This window comes from Mobula hypostoma, chromosome 4 (assembly GCF_963921235.1).
Source record: "Mobula hypostoma chromosome 4, sMobHyp1.1, whole genome shotgun sequence".
Classification (NCBI taxonomy): Eukaryota; Metazoa; Chordata; class Chondrichthyes; order Myliobatiformes; family Myliobatidae; genus Mobula; species Mobula hypostoma.
Window position 1 is genome coordinate 606,838 of NC_086100.1, and position 16,383 is coordinate 623,220.

The window sequence follows — 16,383 nt, forward strand, 5'->3', positions numbered from 1 at the left end:
AGGTAAAAGAACCCTTCGGATCCAGTGATCACAAGATAATTCAGTTCAACTTAAAATTTGATAGGGAGAAAGTAAAGTCTGATGTAGCAGTATTTCAGTGGAGTAAGAAAAATTACAGTGGTATGAGAGGAGTTGGTCAAGTAAATTGGAAGGAGCTGCTGGCAGAGATGTCAGAAAAGTAGCAAGGCGTGCATTTCAGGAAAAAAATGAGGAAGGTGCAGGACATGTGTATTCCAAAAATGAAGAAATACTCTAATGGCAAAATAGTACAACCTTAGCTGACAAGTGAAGTCAAAGCTACTGTAAAAGCAAAAGAAAGGGTATACAACAAAGCAACAATTAGTGGGAAGATAGAGGATTGGGAAGTAAAAGTTTTTTTCAAATATGTTAAAAATAAAAGCAAAATGAGAGTGGATATAGGACCGCTAGAAAATGAGACAGGAGAAATAATAATGGGTGACAAGTTGCTGGCTGATGAACTAAATGAGTATTTTGCATCAGTCTTCACTATGGAAGACACTAGCAGTATGCTTGATGTTGTAGTGTGTGAAGGAAGAGAAGTGGGTTCAGTTACAATTACAAGAGAGAAGGTGCTCAAAAAGCTTAAAGATCTAAAGGTGCATAAGTCATCTGGACCAGATGAATTACACCCTAGGGTTCTGAAAGAGGTAGTGTTAGAGATTGTGGTGGCATTAGAAATGATCTTTCAAAAATCTTTGGACTCTGGCATGGTGCCAGAGGACTGGAAAATTGCAAATGTCACTCCACTCTTTTAAGAAAGGAGGAAGGCAACAGGGAGGAAATTATACCCAGTTAGCCTGACCGCAGTGGTTGGGAAGATGATAGAGGCAATTATTAAGGATGAAATGATGGAGTACTTGGTGACAAAAAGTCAGGATGGTTTCCTTCAGGGAAAATCCTGCTTGACAAACCTGTTGGAATTCTTTGAGGAGATTACAAGTAGGATAGATAAAAGGGATGTAGTAGATGTTGTATATTTGGACTTTCAGAAGGTGTCACACATGAGCTGTTTACCAAGTTAAGAGCCCATGATATTACAGGAAAGTTATTAATATGGTTGCAGCGTTGGCTGATTGGTAGAAGGCAGCGAGTGGGAATGGGGGGGATCCTTTTCTGGTTGGCTGCCAATGACTAGTGGTGTTCTGCAGGGGTCGGTGTTGGGACCACTCCTTCTTATGCTGCATGTAAATGATTTAGATGATGAAATAGCTGGCTTTGTTGCCAAATTTGCAGATGATACGGAGATTGGTGGAGGGGTAGGTAGTGTTGAGGAAACAGGTATGATGCAGAAGCACTTAGGCAGATTGGGAGAACGAGCAAGAAAGTGGCAAATGAAATACAATGTTGAAAAATGCATGGTCATGCACTTTGGTAGTAGAAATAAATGTGCGGACTGTTTTCTAAACAAAGAGAAAATCCAGAAATCTGAAATGCAGAGGGACTTGGGAGTCCTTATGCAGACACCCTGAAGGTTAACTTGCAGGTTGAGTAGGTGGTGAGGAAGGCAAATGCCATGTTAGCATTCATTTCAAGAGGTCTAGAATACAAGAGCAAGGATGTGATGCTGAGGTTTTAAAAGGTGGAGAAGTGTGTGTCATAGCCCTAGATATCAAAGGAGCATTTGATAAGGTCTGGCATAATAGACTCCGTGTTAAGCTGAGATCCAAAGGAATATCTGGAAAGCTGCTTAGATGGCTGCAGAGCTACCTTCATGGACGGACCATCAAAGTTGTTATCTCTGGTAAGGCTTCTGATTCTTCAACCGTCAATGCATCTGTACCACGGGGTTCAATATTTGGGCCACTTCTGTTTTCCATCTTTATTGATGACTTAGTTGATGCATGCAGTAACGAGCTATACCTGTACGCTGATGACTTCACACTATTCGCACCAATTAGAGCAGGAGAGAGTCATACAGTGGCAGCAGGCCTGAATAGGGATTTTGACAGGATGAAAGTCTGAGCAGATGACTGGAATGTCACCTTTGAGCCTACTAAGTGCAAGGCGATGGTGATGTCTAGGAAGAGGAATCCATCTAACCCCAACCTGTATTTTGGGAACTGCAAGCTGGATTTAAAGAAGGAGCTAGTAATCCTTGGTGTTAATATTGACAGCAAGTTGGTGTAGGATAAACACCTTTCCACTATTTCAAACAAGGCTGGACAAAGGCTTGGAACTCTGCAGAAAGTAGCATCCAAACTAGACAAAGAGGGCAGAGCCACAGTTTACAAAGCCCAGGTACGAAGTACCATGGAGTATGCCTGCTTATCATGGATGAATGCCTCACAGAGTGTCCTCAGCCAGCTTAATTCAATTCAAAGAAAGGCTCTCAGGATTATAGGTGTAGATGAAGCCACAGCTCATGAGAAGCTAGCCATCAGTAGCTTACACCACAGACGACAGGTTACTGCAGCTACTGTGTTATACAAAATGCACACCAGCCACAGCTCTGCAGACCTTCGCGCCACGCTGCCTTCATCTTATGAGAGACGGCGCACCACATGATCAAGTTTATCTATGCCTGTTCAAGCTGTTTCTATGCCTGATGTGAGAATCTACACACTGGATAGAAGCTTCCTTCACTGTGCTATCAGAATTTGGAACAGCCTTCCAGATGCTGTGGTTGGAAACATCTGTGACGATGGGGTCCAAGCCTTCAAGAGTCGAGTGCACAAACACCTATCATCTCTGGGAGGGAAGTCACATGCTTCTTCATAAGCTATCATGAAGGGGACCAGGATGGCAATGCTTGGTTGTTGGTAGGTAGGGTTAATACCTGACTTTCAAGAGAACTTGTGAGTTATGTTCCGGCTGGACTTAGTCCTTAAAAACTGCTGGTGAAAAGTGCAGAAAGAACAGGTGCTGTTTTCTCCCGGTAGGGATTAGTTTTCAGTTCCAAGTGTTCCTGCCACGTTTTATCACCGTGAGACCTTATCCTTCAATATCTCTGAATTATGGAAGACAGCATGTGTATAAATGTCTCTCTCCAGCAGACTTCATCATGATCATCATAACTCCAGTATTTCTACTATTTTTTAATGTTTCTTAATTGTACATATGATTTTTTTTGTGTTCTATCGCTGAGCAGCAGTGAGCCATCTGACTGGCCTATCAGAGTTCTCTTTGGGAACTAGTTGACTTGATCAGCATTTCTGATCTGGCTATTGTTCACGACTGCACTTAATAAAAAAAAAGGCACTGGTGAGGCCTCACCTTGAGTATTGTGAACAGTTTTGGGACCCTCATCTTAGAAAAGATGTGCTGGCATTGGAAAAGGGTCCAGAAGAGCTTCACAAAGATGATTCCAGGAATGAAAGCATTATCATATGAGGAACGTTTCATGGCTCTGGGTCTGTACTTGCTGGAATTCAGAAGGATGAGGGGGATCTCATTGAAACCTTTTGAATGTTGAAAAGCCTGGACAGAGTAGAGTGGGAAGGATGTTTCCCATGGTGGGAGAGTCTAGGACAAGAGGGCATGGCCTCAGGATAGAGGGGTGCCCTTTCAAAACAGAGATGCGGAGAAAGGTCTTCCAAACTTAGATCCTCCAAACATGGCAGCATCCTGTAAATTTTCTCGGGCACTCTTTACATTTTTCTTGTAGGTAGGTGACCACAACTGCACACAATACTCCAAATTAGCACATTTTGAGGGCGCCCTCTCAAAACAGATTTGCAGAGAAATTCCTTTAGCCAAAGGGTGGTGAATTTATGGAATTTGTTGCCACGTGCAGCTGTGGAGGTCAGGTCGTTGGGTGTATTTAAGGCAGAGTTTGAAAGATTCTTGATTGGACATTGCATTGGTTGTAGGGAGAAGGCCAGGAACTGGGGTTGAGGAGGAGAAAAAAAAGGATCAGCCATGATTGAATGGCGGAGCAGACTCGATGGGCCAGATGGCCCAATTCTCCTGCTATGTCTTATGGTCTTAAACATTGGAATCGTGCTTGCATGTGTCACTTGGGCTGGCAGCTCATTCCACACTCTCACAACCCTCTGAGTGAAGTAGTTTCCTGATTCAATCTATCCTTAAAACTCAGGTTCTCCAGACCTGGCAACATCCATGTAAATTTTCTCTGTACTCTTTCAACCTCTTTTACATCTCTCTTGTCAGTGATCAAAACCTCACACAACACTCCAAATTAGGCCTCACCAATGTCTTCTACAACTTCAACATAACATCACATCTGCTGTACTCACTACACTGATTTATGAAGGCCAATGTGCCAAAAACTTTCTTTACATCTACCTGTGATGCCACTTTCAATGATTTATGGACCTACATTCCCAAATCCCTTTGTTCTACCACACTCCTTAGTGCTCTACCATTCACTGAGTACGACCTACCCTGGTTGGTCCAACCGAAGTGTCTATATTAAATTCCGTCTGCCATTTTTCAGCTCATTTTTCCAGCCGATGCAGATCTCTCTGCAAGCCATGATAGCTTTTCCCACTGTCCCTACACCCCCAATCTTGGTGTCATCTGAAAATTTACTGATCCAGTTAGCTACTTTATCATCCAGATCACTGATATAGATGACAGATCACAAAGGACCCAGCATCGATCCCTGTGGCACACCACTAGTCTCAGGCCTCCAGTCAGAAAATAGCACTCTCTGGTTTCTCCCACAAAGCCAAAGTCTAATCCAATTTACTCCCTTACCCTGAATCCTGAGCGACTGAACCTTCTTGTCCAGCCTCCCATGGCAGATCTTGTCAAATGCATCACTAAATTCCATATAGACAGCACCCACTACCTTGCCTTCATCCACTTTCCTGGTAATTTCCTCAAAAAACTCTATAAGATTGGTTGGACATGACCTGCCACACACAAAGCCATGCTGACTATCCTTAATCAGACCATGTCTATCCAAATACTTATATATCTGGTTCCTCAGAATACCTTCCAATAACTTTCCCTCAGCTGATGTCAGACTCGTCAGCCTATAATTTCCTTGTTTACGTTTGAGTCTTTTTTAAACAGAAGAATAACCTTGGCTATCGTCCAATCTTCTGGTACCTCTTCTTTCACTTAGGATGATTTAAATATCTCTGCTAGGACCCAGCAATTTCTGCACCTGCGTCCCATATGGTCCGAGGGAACATCTTGTCGGGCTCTGGGTATTTATCCAACCTGTTTTGCCTCAGGGTAGCAAACACTGCCTGTAAAAGGTCCATGAAGTTGATGCAGCTTTGTCTCACTTCCTTAGATTCTGTGTCCATCTCCCAAGTAAATATAGATGCAGAAGAATTATTTAAGATCTCCCCTATCTATTTTGGCTCCACACATGGATTACCATTCTGATCTTCCAGAGGATCAATTTTGTCCCATGTAATTGTTTTGCTCGTGACATATCTGTAGAATCCTTTAGGATTCTCCATTACCTTGACTGCTAGGGCAACTTCATGCCCTGTTTTAGCCCTCCTCATTCATTTCTTAAGTGTTCTCTTGCATTTCTTATACTCCATAAGCAAATCTGTTCCTACCTGCCTATAAATGTTGTGCACATCCTTTGTTTTCTTAACCAGGGCCTCAATATCTCTTGACAACTAAGGTTCCCTAAACCTGTTATATTTTACCTTTAATTCTGACAGGCACATACAAGCTTTGCACTCTCAAAATTTCACTTTTAAAGGCTTCCCACTTAACAAGTACACCTTTGCTAGAATATAGCTTTTTCCAATCCACACCTGCCAGATCCTTTCTGATACCATCAAAATTGGATTTTCTCCAATTTAGAATCTTAACCTGCGGACTACACCAATCTTTTCCCCTATTTACTTTGAAATTAATAGCGTTAAGATCACTAGATGCCAAGCATTCCCCTTCACAAATTCTGTCACCTACCCTGCCTCATCCCCTAATAACAGATCAAGTATAGCACACGTTTGAAACAACAGAACACTGGAATATTGAGCTGCCAGTCCTGCCCCTCCTGCAACCAAGTCTCATTAATGGCTACGATGTCATAATCAATATCATGTGTTGATCAATGCCCTGCGCTCATCTGCCTTTCCCACAATACTTCTTGCATTGAAACATATGCAACTGTGGTCATTAGTCACACCATGTTCAACCTTTTGATTCATGACTTTGTCTGAGGTCTTAACAACATATGTCTCCACAACTTCTTCCCTATTTGTTCTAGCACTTGTTCCCATCCCCCTGCAACTCCATCTCTCTCCACAGGCCCCCATCCCACAGCAGCAGCAAATCTTCCCAACAGGATACAGATCCCCTCCAATTCAGGTGCAAACCACTTCTTCTATACAGGCCCCACTTTCCCCAGAAGAGAGCCCAATGATCCAAAAATCTGACACCCTCCCTCCTACACCAACTGCTTTTCATGTATTAAAACTGTATGCTCTTTCTACTTCTGGCCTCACTAGCACATGTCACGGGCGGCAGTTCAGGGATCACAAAACTAGCTGTCCTGCCCTTTAACTCAGCACCTAACTCCCTGAACTTCCTTTGTAGAACCTCACCACTCTTCCTACCTATGTCATTGGTATCTACATGGACCCAGAAGGTGACAGATTCCCATATGATTGTGGTAATCAGATACAGTGCTCCAAATAGTAGCCAAGATGTGGGGTTGAGATAGCAAAGGCAGCTAGAAATAAGGGTAATGACACAATTGAAATGGGGGCTCAATATGCAAGGGCATTGGGAAAATTAGGTTAGTGTCGGATCACAAGAGAGGGAATTTGTTGAATGCCTACAAGATGGTCTTTTAGAGCAACTTGTACTTGAGCCTACTCGGAGAAAGGCCACCTTAGATTGGGTGTTGCGTAATAATTCAGATCTTATTAGACAGCTTAATATAAAGGAACACTTAGGAGGCAGTGATTGTAATATGAATGAATTTATACAGTAATTCGAGAGGGAGAAGCATAAGTCAGATGTATCAGTATTGCAATGGAACAAACGGAATTACAGAGGTATGAGAGAAGAGCTTGCCCAGGTGGATTGGAGGATACAGGCAGAAGTGATGGCAGAGCAGAGATGGCTGAAGGGAAAAGATGAAATATGAGGGCAGACTAGCCAATTATATAAAGCAGGATACCAAAAATATTTTTAAAGTATATAACGAGTAAAAGGATGTGAGAGTTGATATTGGACCTGTGGAAAATGATGCTGGTGAGGTAGTAAAGGGGGACAAAGAAATGCCAGATGAACTTAATGAGTACTTTGTATATGTCTTCACTGTGGGTGACATAAGCAGTGTGCCAGAGGTCTGTGTCAGGGAGCAGGAGTGAGTGACATTACTATTACAAAGGAAAAAGTGCTAAGCAAGCTCAAAGGTCTTAAGGTGAAAAAGTCACCTGGACCAGATGGACTACACCTCAGAGTCCTGAAAGAGGTTGCTGAAGAGATAACAGATACAATGGTCATGATCTTTCAAGAATAACTTGATTCTGGCATGGTCGTGGAGGACTGGAAGAGTCAAATGTCATTCCATTCTTTAAGAAGAGAGGAAGGCAAAAGAAAGGAAACTATAGACCAGTTACCCTAACCTCAATGGTTAGGAAGGTGTTGGAGTCTACTATTAAGGATGAGCTTTCGGGGTACTTGGAGACTAATGATAAAATGTCAAAGTCAGCATGGTTTCTGTAAAGGGGAATCTTGCCTGACAAATCTGATAGAATTCTTCGAGGAAGAAACAAGCAGGGTGGACAAAGGAGAGGCAGTGGATTTTCAGAAAACATTTGATGAAGCGCCACACGTGACGCAGCTTAACAATAAAATCCTATGGCGTTTTAGGAAAGATACTGGCATGGATAGCAGAATGGCTGACAGGTAGGAGGCAGTTAGTGGGAACAAAAGGGGCCTTTTCTGGTTGGCTGCCGGTGACTAGTGGTGTTCCTCAAGGGTCAGTATTGGGACCACTACGTTTCACATTGTTTGTCAATGATTTAGATAATAGAATTGATGGCTTTTTGGCAAAGTTTGTGGTTGATACAAAGATAGGTGGATGGGTAGGTAGTGCTGAGAAAGCAAAGTGATTGCAGAAGGTCTTGGACAAATTGGAAGAATGGGCAAAAAAGTGGCAAATGGAACACAGCATTGGGAAATGTATGATAATGCATTTTAGTGAAAGGAACATCAGTCCGGACAATTATCTAAATGGGGAGAAGATTCAAACATCAGAGATACAGAGGGACTTAGGAATCCTCGTGCAAGACACCCAGAGCATTAATTTACAGGTAGAGTGTGTGATAAAGAAGACAAATGCAATGTTCGCATTTATTTCAAGAAGAATAGAATATAAAAGCAAGGAGATAATGCTGAGCCTTTATAAGACACTAGTCAGGCTGCACTCGGAGTATTGTCAACAGTTTTGGGCCCCAAATATCAGAAAGGATGTGTTGTCATTGGAGAGAGTCCAGAGGAGGTTCACAAGGATGATTCTGGGAATGATGGAGTTAACATATGAGGAGCATTTCACAGCTTTGGGCCTGTACTCACTGGTATTTAGAAGAATGCGTGGGGATCTCATTGAAACCTGCCGACTGTTGAAAGGACTAGGTAGGGTGGATGTGGAGAGGATGGTGGGGGTATTCGGAACTAAAGGTCAGGGCCTCAAAGTTCAGGGGTGACCTTTTAGAACAGAGGTAAAGATGAATTTTTAAACAACTTAAAACAATCACGTCCTCAAACCTGACCTCCATTAAAAACAGTTAAAAAAGCAAGAAGGAAATGTAAATATGGGCAAAGAGAAAAAAAAATTACATTAAATGAAAATGTTGAATAAAAGGTCTCCAAGTCTGTTCAAATTTAACTGAAGTATCATAAAGATTTCTTCTAATTTTCTCCAAATTTAAACATAGTATCGTCTGAGAAAACCAAAAGAACGCAGTTGGGGCATTAATCTCCTTCCAATGTTGTAAAACACATCTTTTCGCCATTAAAGTAAGAAATGCAATCATTCTACGGGTTGAAGGGGAAAGATTACTGGAAATTTTAGGTAATCCAAAAATAGCGGTAATAGGATGGGGAGAAATATCTATATTCAATATTTTTGAAATAACATTAAAAATGTCCTTCCAAAAAGTATCCAAAGTAGGACAGGACCAAATCATATGAGTTAAGGAGGCTATCTCCCGATGACATCTGTCACAATGAGGGTTAATATGAGAATAAAAACGAGCTAATTTATCTTTAGACATATGTGCTCTATGAACAACTTTAAATTGAATTAGGGAATGTTTGGAACAGATAGAGGAAGTATTGACTAGTTGTAAAATATGCGCCCAGTCATCCGCCGAAATAATACAGCCCAATTCCTTTTCCCAATCTGACCTAATCTTATCGAATGGAGCTTTCCTAAGTTTCATGATAGTATTATAAATAATAGCCGTTACACCTTTCTGACATGGGTTAAGGTTAATTATAGTATCTAAAATATATGTAGGAGGTAACGTCGGAAAGGAAGAGAGTATAGTACTTAGGAAATTTCTAACTTGGAGATACCTAAAAAAATGCATTCTTGGTAAGTTATATTTGTTAGATAATTGTTCAAAAGACATAAGGGAGTCATCTAAAAATAAATCCAAAAACCGTGATATACCATTAGTCTTCCAAATTTGAAAGGCACGATCCGTGGAAGAGGGGGGAAAGAATATGTTACCTAAAATAGGAATCGCAAGCCCAATTAAGATCGAAAAAATTTTCGGAATTGAAACCAAATACGTAAGGTATATTTAACTATCGGGTTACAAACCTGTTTGTAGCGTTTCAGATCGAAAGGAGAACCTAAAATGGAACCAAGTGCATAACCTTGAGCAGATTGCAATTCCAATACTACCCAATTAGGAATGGATAGTGCATCTTGGTCAAGTAACCAAAATTTCATGTGTCAAATATTAATTACCCAATAATAAAATCTAAAGTTAGGTAATGCCAAGCCTCCATCTCTCTTAGCTTTCTGTAGATGTATTCTACCCAATCTCGGGTTTTTATTTTGCCAAATAAAAGAAGAAATTTTAGAGTCAACTTTTGTCAAAAAAGGATTTTGGAACAAAAATCGGTAGTGCCTGAAATACGTATAAAAATTTTGGCAGAATAAACATCTTAACAGCATTAATACGACCAATCAAAGTTAAATAAAGTGGAGACCATTTAAATGAAAGTTGAGTAATGTGATCAATTAAGGGTAGGAAATTAGCCTTAAATAAATCCTTATGTTTACAGGTAATTTTAATCCCAAGATACGAAAAATGGTTATTAACTAATTTAAACGGGAGGTTCTGATATAAGGGAACTTGCTTATTAATCGGGAAAAGTTCACTCTTACTGAGATTTAACTTATAATCTGAAAAAAGACTAAGTTGTGCTAATAAATCTAAAGCAGCAGGAATGGATTTTTGAGGATTAGAAATATATAAAAGTAAGTCATCAGCATAAAGTGATACTTTATGAGACTTTGAACCACGAGTTATGCCAATAACATTTGGAGATTCTCGAATAGCAATTGCAAGAGGTTCTAATGCAATGTCAAATAATAAGAGACTAAGAGAACAACCTTGTCTAGTACCTTGAAAAAGAGGGAAAAAAGGTGAATTTAAAGAGTTAGTACGAACTGAGGCCAGAGGAGAATGATATAACAATTTGATCCAGGATATAAGTTTCGGGCTGAAATTAAACATTTCAAGCACCTTAAATAAGTAAGGCCATTCGACTCTGTCAAAAGCTTTAGGGTTGTTAGGGTTGCTTTAGGATAGGATTGTTTTAAGTTGTTTAAGTCTACTTGTTACCTAGTTAGCCCATTGCTTTGCTTTGCTTTTTAGATTAGTTGCACGGTGGGTTTTTTTGGGGTTTTTTCTTCTCTTTACTGTTATGTATGGAAAATTAGTATACTATTATATTACCTTGTTATTTTATATCTAAACTGCACTGTTTGTACTAATTTTTTTTGTGTATTAATATCTCTTGCAAATTTATATTGCAACAGTGTATTAGTGTCTACATGGTTTACTCTTTGTGTACTAATTTAATAAAAAGAAAGAAAGAAAGATGAATTTTTTTTTTAGCCAGAAAACAGTGAATATGTGGAATGCTTTGCCACAGACTTGTGTGGAAGCCAAGTCTGTGACTATATTGATCATTTCCTGACTGGTCAGGCATCAAAGGATATGGCGAGAAGGCAGGTTTATGGGGTTGAGTGGCAGAGCAGACTCGATGGGCTGAACAGCCTAATACTGTTCTAATGGTCTACTGGACCCTGGCCTCGGCTGTTCACCCTCCCACATAAGAATGCTGAGTACTCAATCGAAGATATCCCCGGTTCTAGCACCCACGAGGCAACATATCATCTGAGAATCCCATCCACAGAACCTCCATTCTGCTCCCCCAACTAAGGAATACCTTATCACCACCTGCTCGCCTCTCTTCTCCTCTTCCCTTCTGCGTCACAGAGCTTAATACTGATCCATGCATAACAAGACAAGTCACAGAATTCCAGCTAGAATTCGTCACTTTGACCACAACCCTCTGTCTTCTATGGACAAGCCATTTCTGAATCCAAACGGCCAATTCACCAGCGATCCCATACATCTTAATCTTCTGGATAAACCTCCAATGAGGACTTTGTCAAACGCCTGACTAAAATCCATGTCGATAACATCCACAGCTCTACCTACATTGATCACCTTTGTCACCTCATCAAAATATTCAATCACATTAGTGAGACACAACTTGCCCTGTAGAAAGCCATGCTAGCTCTTCCTAATTATGTCATGGTTTTTCAAATTCTCATATATCCTATCTCTAAGAATTCTTTCCTGCAACTTTCATACTAGTGATATGAAACTCACCGGTCTATAATTTCCAGGATTATCCCTAGTTCCCTTCTTGAACAACGGAACAACATTAGCTACTCGCCAGTCTTCCGGGACCTCGCCTGTGGCTAGAGAGGACACGAAGATATTGGTCAAGGCCCCAGCAATCACTTCTCTTGCCTCTCTCAATAATGTGTCATTTCGCTGCAAGCACCTTCGATTTTGCTTCCCATTTGTTTTCTGAACAGTTTCACTTTCAGGTGAAATATTTTGATTGTCATTACACAAGACCGACTGAGACACAGAGTCTGAAGTGTGGAGAGGGGTGGTTGTATCTAACTGTGGTGCACTCTCATTTATGCTCCTCTCTATTTTCCTTTGAGTGCAGCTACTTGTTTGTTTAATTCTTCTACACTTTCTCTCACTGCTGGCACTGACATCATTAACCTGCAGAACAAAGCTTGTGTTAGTCTTCGGTTTCTTTGTATCGGCGTTCCCTGACAATCCATCCATACTTTTAGACTGTAACTGTAATTCCTCTATTGTGTGATCAGAATCAGGATGTGAAGCAGGAAGTGTCACTTCTCCACAGCTGAGCACTGTCCCTGGTCTCTGCTGTTCAATATCCGTCTTTGTCCCAGCAGAGTTTAAACAGCTACTTGGCTCCGTATTCCCCTGCGTGTCAGATAATACTTTGATGTCACTGTTCGAGTTAATCACAATCGATTCCAGCTTTGCTTTGCATATGCTCACCACATCCTCCATCTGCAGGTAGGCGGCAGCCGCGTGGATGGCAGCAACGTTAGACCTGTCAACACAACATCATCAATGATAGCTCACAAAGCAGAAATGACCGCTCAGGGACAAGCCACAGAGAACACATAGCACTCAAGTCATAAAAACTGTGTCACTCAGGGACAAGCCACAAATAACGCACAGCACTCAAAGTAGTGATGTCAGCCACTCAGGGATGAGCTAAACAGAACACTACCTTAAATTTGGCATTGCATAATAACCATACTAGGAGCTTAATGTAAAGGAACCCTTAGGAGACAGTGATAATTGAATTCATACTGCAATTTGAGAGGGAGTATCTCCTCCTTGCTGATGATCAACACTGGTGCACCTCAGGGGAGTGTTCTTAGCCCACTGCTCTACTCTCTGTATACACATGACTGTGTGGCTAGGCATAGCTCAAATACCATCTATAAACTTGCTGATGATACAATGATGAGAATCTCAGATGGAGATGAGAGGGCGTATGGGAGCGAGATACACCAACTAGTGAAATGGTGTTGCAGCAACAACCTTTTGCACTCAACATCAGTAAGACAAAAGAGCTGACTGTGGACTTCAGGAAGGGTAAGACGAAGGAACACATACCAATCCTCATAGAGGGATCTGATGTGGAGAGAGTGAGCAGTTTCAAGTTCTTGGGTGTCAAGATCTCTGAGTACCTACCCTGGTCCCAACATATCGATGCAGCTATAGGGAACTCAGGAGCAAAACTGTGGATGAACTGTGTGAAAATAGGACCAATCAGGTGCAATAGTGGAAACGTGTACATGGAGTCGGAGGAGGTAGCGGAGATACACAACGAATACTTTGCTTCAGTACTCACCACGGAAAAGGACCTTGGCAATTGTGGGGATGACTTACAGCAAACTGAAATGCTTGAGCATACAGACATAAAGAAGGAGGACGTGCTGGAGCTTTTGAAAAGCATTAAGTTAGATAAGTCACCATGACCGAATGAGATATACCCTAGGCCAGGGGTCCCCAACCATTTTTGCACCACAGACCGGTTTAATATTGACGATATTCTTGCGGACCGGCCAATGGGTGGGGGGGGGAGTTAAAGTTCAACAGTGCGTGACAGGGAATGAGGAAAGGTGCAGCTGACTCATATCGTTTCATAGCGCCAAATCATATCATTTCCTCGCAGCCCGGTGGTTGGGAACCACTGCCCTAGGCTACTGTGGGAAGCGAGGGAGGAGATTGCTGAACCTCTTGCGATGATCTTTGCATCGTCAACAGGAACGGGAGAAGTACTGGAGGATTTGAGGGTTGTAAATGTTGTTTCCTTGTTCAAGAAAGGGAGTAAAGATAACCCAGGAAAATATACACCAGTGAGTCTGACTTCAGAGGTGGGCAAGTTGTTGGAGAAGATCCTGAAAGGCAGGATTTATGAGCATTTGGAGAGACATAATCTGATTAGGGATAGTCAGCATGGCTTTGCCAAGGGCAGGTCATGCCTTGCAAGCCTGACTGAATTCTTTGAAGACATAACAAAACACATAGATTAAGGTAGAGCAGTGGATGTAGTGTATATGAATTTCAGTAAGGCATGTGATAAGATTCCCCACGCGAGGCTTCTTCAGAAAGTAAGGAGGCATGGGATCCAAGGAGATCTTGCTTTGTGGATCCAGAATTGGCTTGCCCACAGAAAGCAAAGGGTGATTGTAGATGGTTCCTATTCTGCATGGAGTCCGGTGACCAGTGGTGTTCTCTAGGGATCTGCTCTGGGACCCGTCCTCTTTGTGATTTTTATAAATGACCTGTATGAAAAAGTACAAGGGTGGGTTAGTAAGTTTGCTGATGACACAAAGGTTGGGGTGTTGTGGATAGTCTGGAGGGTTACATAGAACATAGAGCATAGAATAGTACAGCACAGTACAGGCCCTTCGGCCCACATTGTTGTGCCAACCCTCAAACCCTGCCTCCCATATAACCCCCCACCTTAAATTCCTCCATATACCTATCTAGTAGTCTCTTAAATTTCACTAGTGTATCTGCCTCCACCACTGACTCAGGTAGTGTATTCCATGCACCAACCACTCTCTGAGTAAAAAACCTTCCTGTAATATCCCCCTTGAACTTCCCACTCCTTACCTTAAAACCATGTCCTCTTGTATTGAGCAGTGGTGCCCTGGCGAAGAGGCGCTGGCTATCCACTCTATCTATTCCTCTTAGTATCTTGTACACCTCTATCACATCTCCTCTCATCCTCCCTCTCTCCAAAGAGTAAAGCCCTAGCTCCCTTAATCTCTGATCATAATCCATACTCTCTAAACCAGACAGCATCCTGGTAAATCTCCTCTGTACCTTTTCCAATGCTTCGACATCCTTCCTATAGTGAGGCGACCAGAACTGGACACAGTACTCCAAGTGTGGCCTAACCAGAGTTTTATAGAGCTGCATCATTACCTCGTGACTCTTAAACTCTACCCCTCGACTTATGAAAGCTAACACCCCATAAGCTTGCTTAACTATCCTATCTACCTGTGAGGCAACTTTCAGGGATCTGTGGACGTGTAACCCCAGACCCCTCTGCTCCTCCACACTACCAAGTATCCTGCCGTTTACTTTGTACTCTGCCTTGGAGTTTGTCCTTCTAAAGTGTACCACCTCACACTTCTCCAGGTAGAACTCCATCTGCCACTTCTCAGCCCACTTCTGCTTCCTATCAATGCCTCTTTGCAACCTTCAACAATCCTCTACACTATCTACAACACCACCAACCTTTGTGTCATCTGCAAACTTGCAAAAATCAGGAAAAGTAGAGGTCCCAGAACCGATCCTTCTGGGACACCACCAGTCACAACCCTCCAATCTGAATGTACTCACTCCACCACGACCCTCTCTCTGCCTTCTGCAGGCAAGCCAATTCTGAATCCATCTGGTCAAACTTCCCTGGATCCCATGCCTTCTGACTTTCTGAATAAGTCTACCGTGTGGAACCTTGTCAAATTATTTACTAAAATCCATGTAGATCACATCCACTGCACTACCTTCATCTATATGCCTGGTCACCTCTTCAAAGAACTCTATCAGGCTTGTTAGACACGATCCGCCCTTCACAAAGCCATGCTGACTGTCCCTGATCAGACCATGATTCTCTAAATACCCACAGATCCTATCTCTAAGAATCTTTTCCAACAGTTTTGCCACCACAGACGTAAGGCTCACTGGTCTATAATTACCTGAACTATCCCTACTATCTTTTTTGAACAAGGGGACAACATTCGCCTCCCTCCAATCCTCCGGTACTATTCCCGCAGACAACAAGGTCATAAAGATCCTAGCCAGAGGCTCAGCAATCTCTTCCCTCACCTCGTGGAACAGCTTGGGGAATATTCCGTCAGGCCCTGGAGACTTATCCATCCAAATGTATTTCAATAACTCCAACACCTCCTCTCCTTTAATATCAACATGCTCCAGAACATCAACCTCACTCATATTGTCCTCACCGTCATCAAGTTCCCTCTCATTGGTGAATACCGAAGAGAGGTATTCATTGACGAACTTGCTCACTTCCACAGCCTCCAGGCACATCTTCCCAACTTTATCTCTAATCGGTCCTACCTTCACTCCTGTCATCCTTTTGTTCTTCACATAACTGAAGAATGCCTTGAGGTTTTCCTTTATCCTACTCGCCAAGGCTCTCTCATGCCCCCTTCTTGCTCTTCTCAGCCCCTTCTTAAGTTCCTTTCTTGCTACCCTATATTCCTCAATAGACCCATCTGATCCTTGCTTCCTAAACCTCATGTATGTTGTCAGAGGTTACAGCGGGACATTGATAGGA

At 42.1% G+C, this 16,383-nt stretch overlaps 1 protein-coding gene across 6 annotated transcripts in view; it reads right to left on the reverse strand.

Annotated features, from left to right (window-relative positions):
* mynn (myoneurin) overlaps positions 1-16,383 on the reverse strand; it is a 467,776-nt gene that overhangs the window by 76,827 nt on the left and 374,566 nt on the right. For 4 of the 6 annotated variants that reach the window (XM_063045227.1, XM_063045223.1, XM_063045224.1 and 1 more), the window contains exon 3: positions 11,835-12,606. In XM_063045227.1, coding sequence (XP_062901297.1) covers positions 11,835-12,563 — 729 coding nt within the window. In that variant the 5' untranslated portion in view covers positions 12,564-12,606. Of the gene's footprint in view, positions 1-11,834; positions 12,607-13,419; positions 13,899-16,383 lie in introns of those variants that run through there. The other 2 variants (XM_063045226.1, XM_063045225.1) reach the window with 2 other exon arrangements.